Raw genomic sequence first — 1,042 nt, 5'->3', positions numbered from 1 at the left:
ATAAAATATAGGTTGTTATCCAATGAAATCTATTTTCTAGAAGATTTTTTTCTATAATAGAAATAGAATCTGACATATACATATATAGAAGATATATATTAAAAATAGATCATTTTTCACGTTCCTGGGAAGGGTGACAAACAAGTAATCCATTTTCTCTATTTCTTTATCTCAGCGTGAATCATATGTTTGCAACAGCAGGGGCAGAATTTTTTCAATTCCAATCGACTGGGCGTATTGTGTCGATTCTTTTGAGTAATGTATCTTGAAATACCCTTTGATTCCTTATTCACATCCTTATTCATATCCTATACCTATGAATTCCATTGGACCCGGAAATGATAATGATACATTGGAAGAATCTTTTGAGTCTTCCAATATCAATAGGTTTATTGTTCCGCTCCTGTATCTTCCAAAAGGAAAAAAGATCTCCGAGAGCTCTTTCCTGGACCCAAAAGAGAGTACTCGGGTTCTCCCAATAACTAAAAAGTGTATCATGCCTGAATCTAACTGGGGTTCGCGGTGGTGGAGGAACTGGATCAGAAAAAATAGAGTTTCTAGTTCTAAGATATCTAATGAAACCGTCGCTGAAATTGAGATATCATTCAAAGAGAAAGAGATCCAATATCTGGAGTTTCTGTTTGTATATTATATGGATGATCCGATCCGCAGGGACCGTGATTGGGAATTGTTTGATCGTCTTTCTCCGAGGAAGAGGCGAAACATAATCAACTTGAATTCGGGACAGCTATTCGAAATCTTAGCGAAAGACTGGATTTATTATCTCATGTTTGCTTTTCGTGAAAAAATACCAATTGAAGTGGAGGGTTTCGTCAAACAACAAGAGGCTGGGTCAACTATTCAATCAAATGATATTGAGCATATTTCCCATCTCTTCTTGAGAAACAAGCGGGCTATTTCTTTGCAAAATTGTGCTCCTTACACACACCTCACAACATTCCAAGATATTTGTGATAATTTTAAAGCCGAGGGTGTAACAGAGGAGAGCATGAGAATGAGGTTGTTACCTCACTCCTTGGGT

At 36.9% G+C, this 1,042-nt stretch overlaps 1 protein-coding gene across 1 annotated transcript; it reads left to right on the top strand.

Moving 5' to 3' along the window:
* Positions 1–316: 316 nt before the first annotated feature.
* LOC133290516 (protein Ycf2-like) lies at positions 317–932 on the top strand (the record flags this gene model as incomplete). The annotated part of the gene is made up of 1 exon (XM_061488606.1): positions 317–932. A coding segment is annotated over exon 1 (616 nt), but the record flags the coding sequence as incomplete, so codon positions are not given.
* Positions 933–1,042: the final 110 nt, after the last annotated feature.

Source organism: Gastrolobium bilobum, unplaced genomic scaffold (assembly GCF_033153095.1).
Source record: "Gastrolobium bilobum isolate Gb01-03AN ecotype WA unplaced genomic scaffold, APGP_CSIRO_Gbil_v1 utg17247, whole genome shotgun sequence".
Taxonomy (NCBI): Eukaryota; Viridiplantae; Streptophyta; class Magnoliopsida; order Fabales; family Fabaceae; genus Gastrolobium; species Gastrolobium bilobum.
Note: the sequence above shows the minus strand (reverse complement) of the source record. Positions and strands in the feature narration are given on the sequence as shown.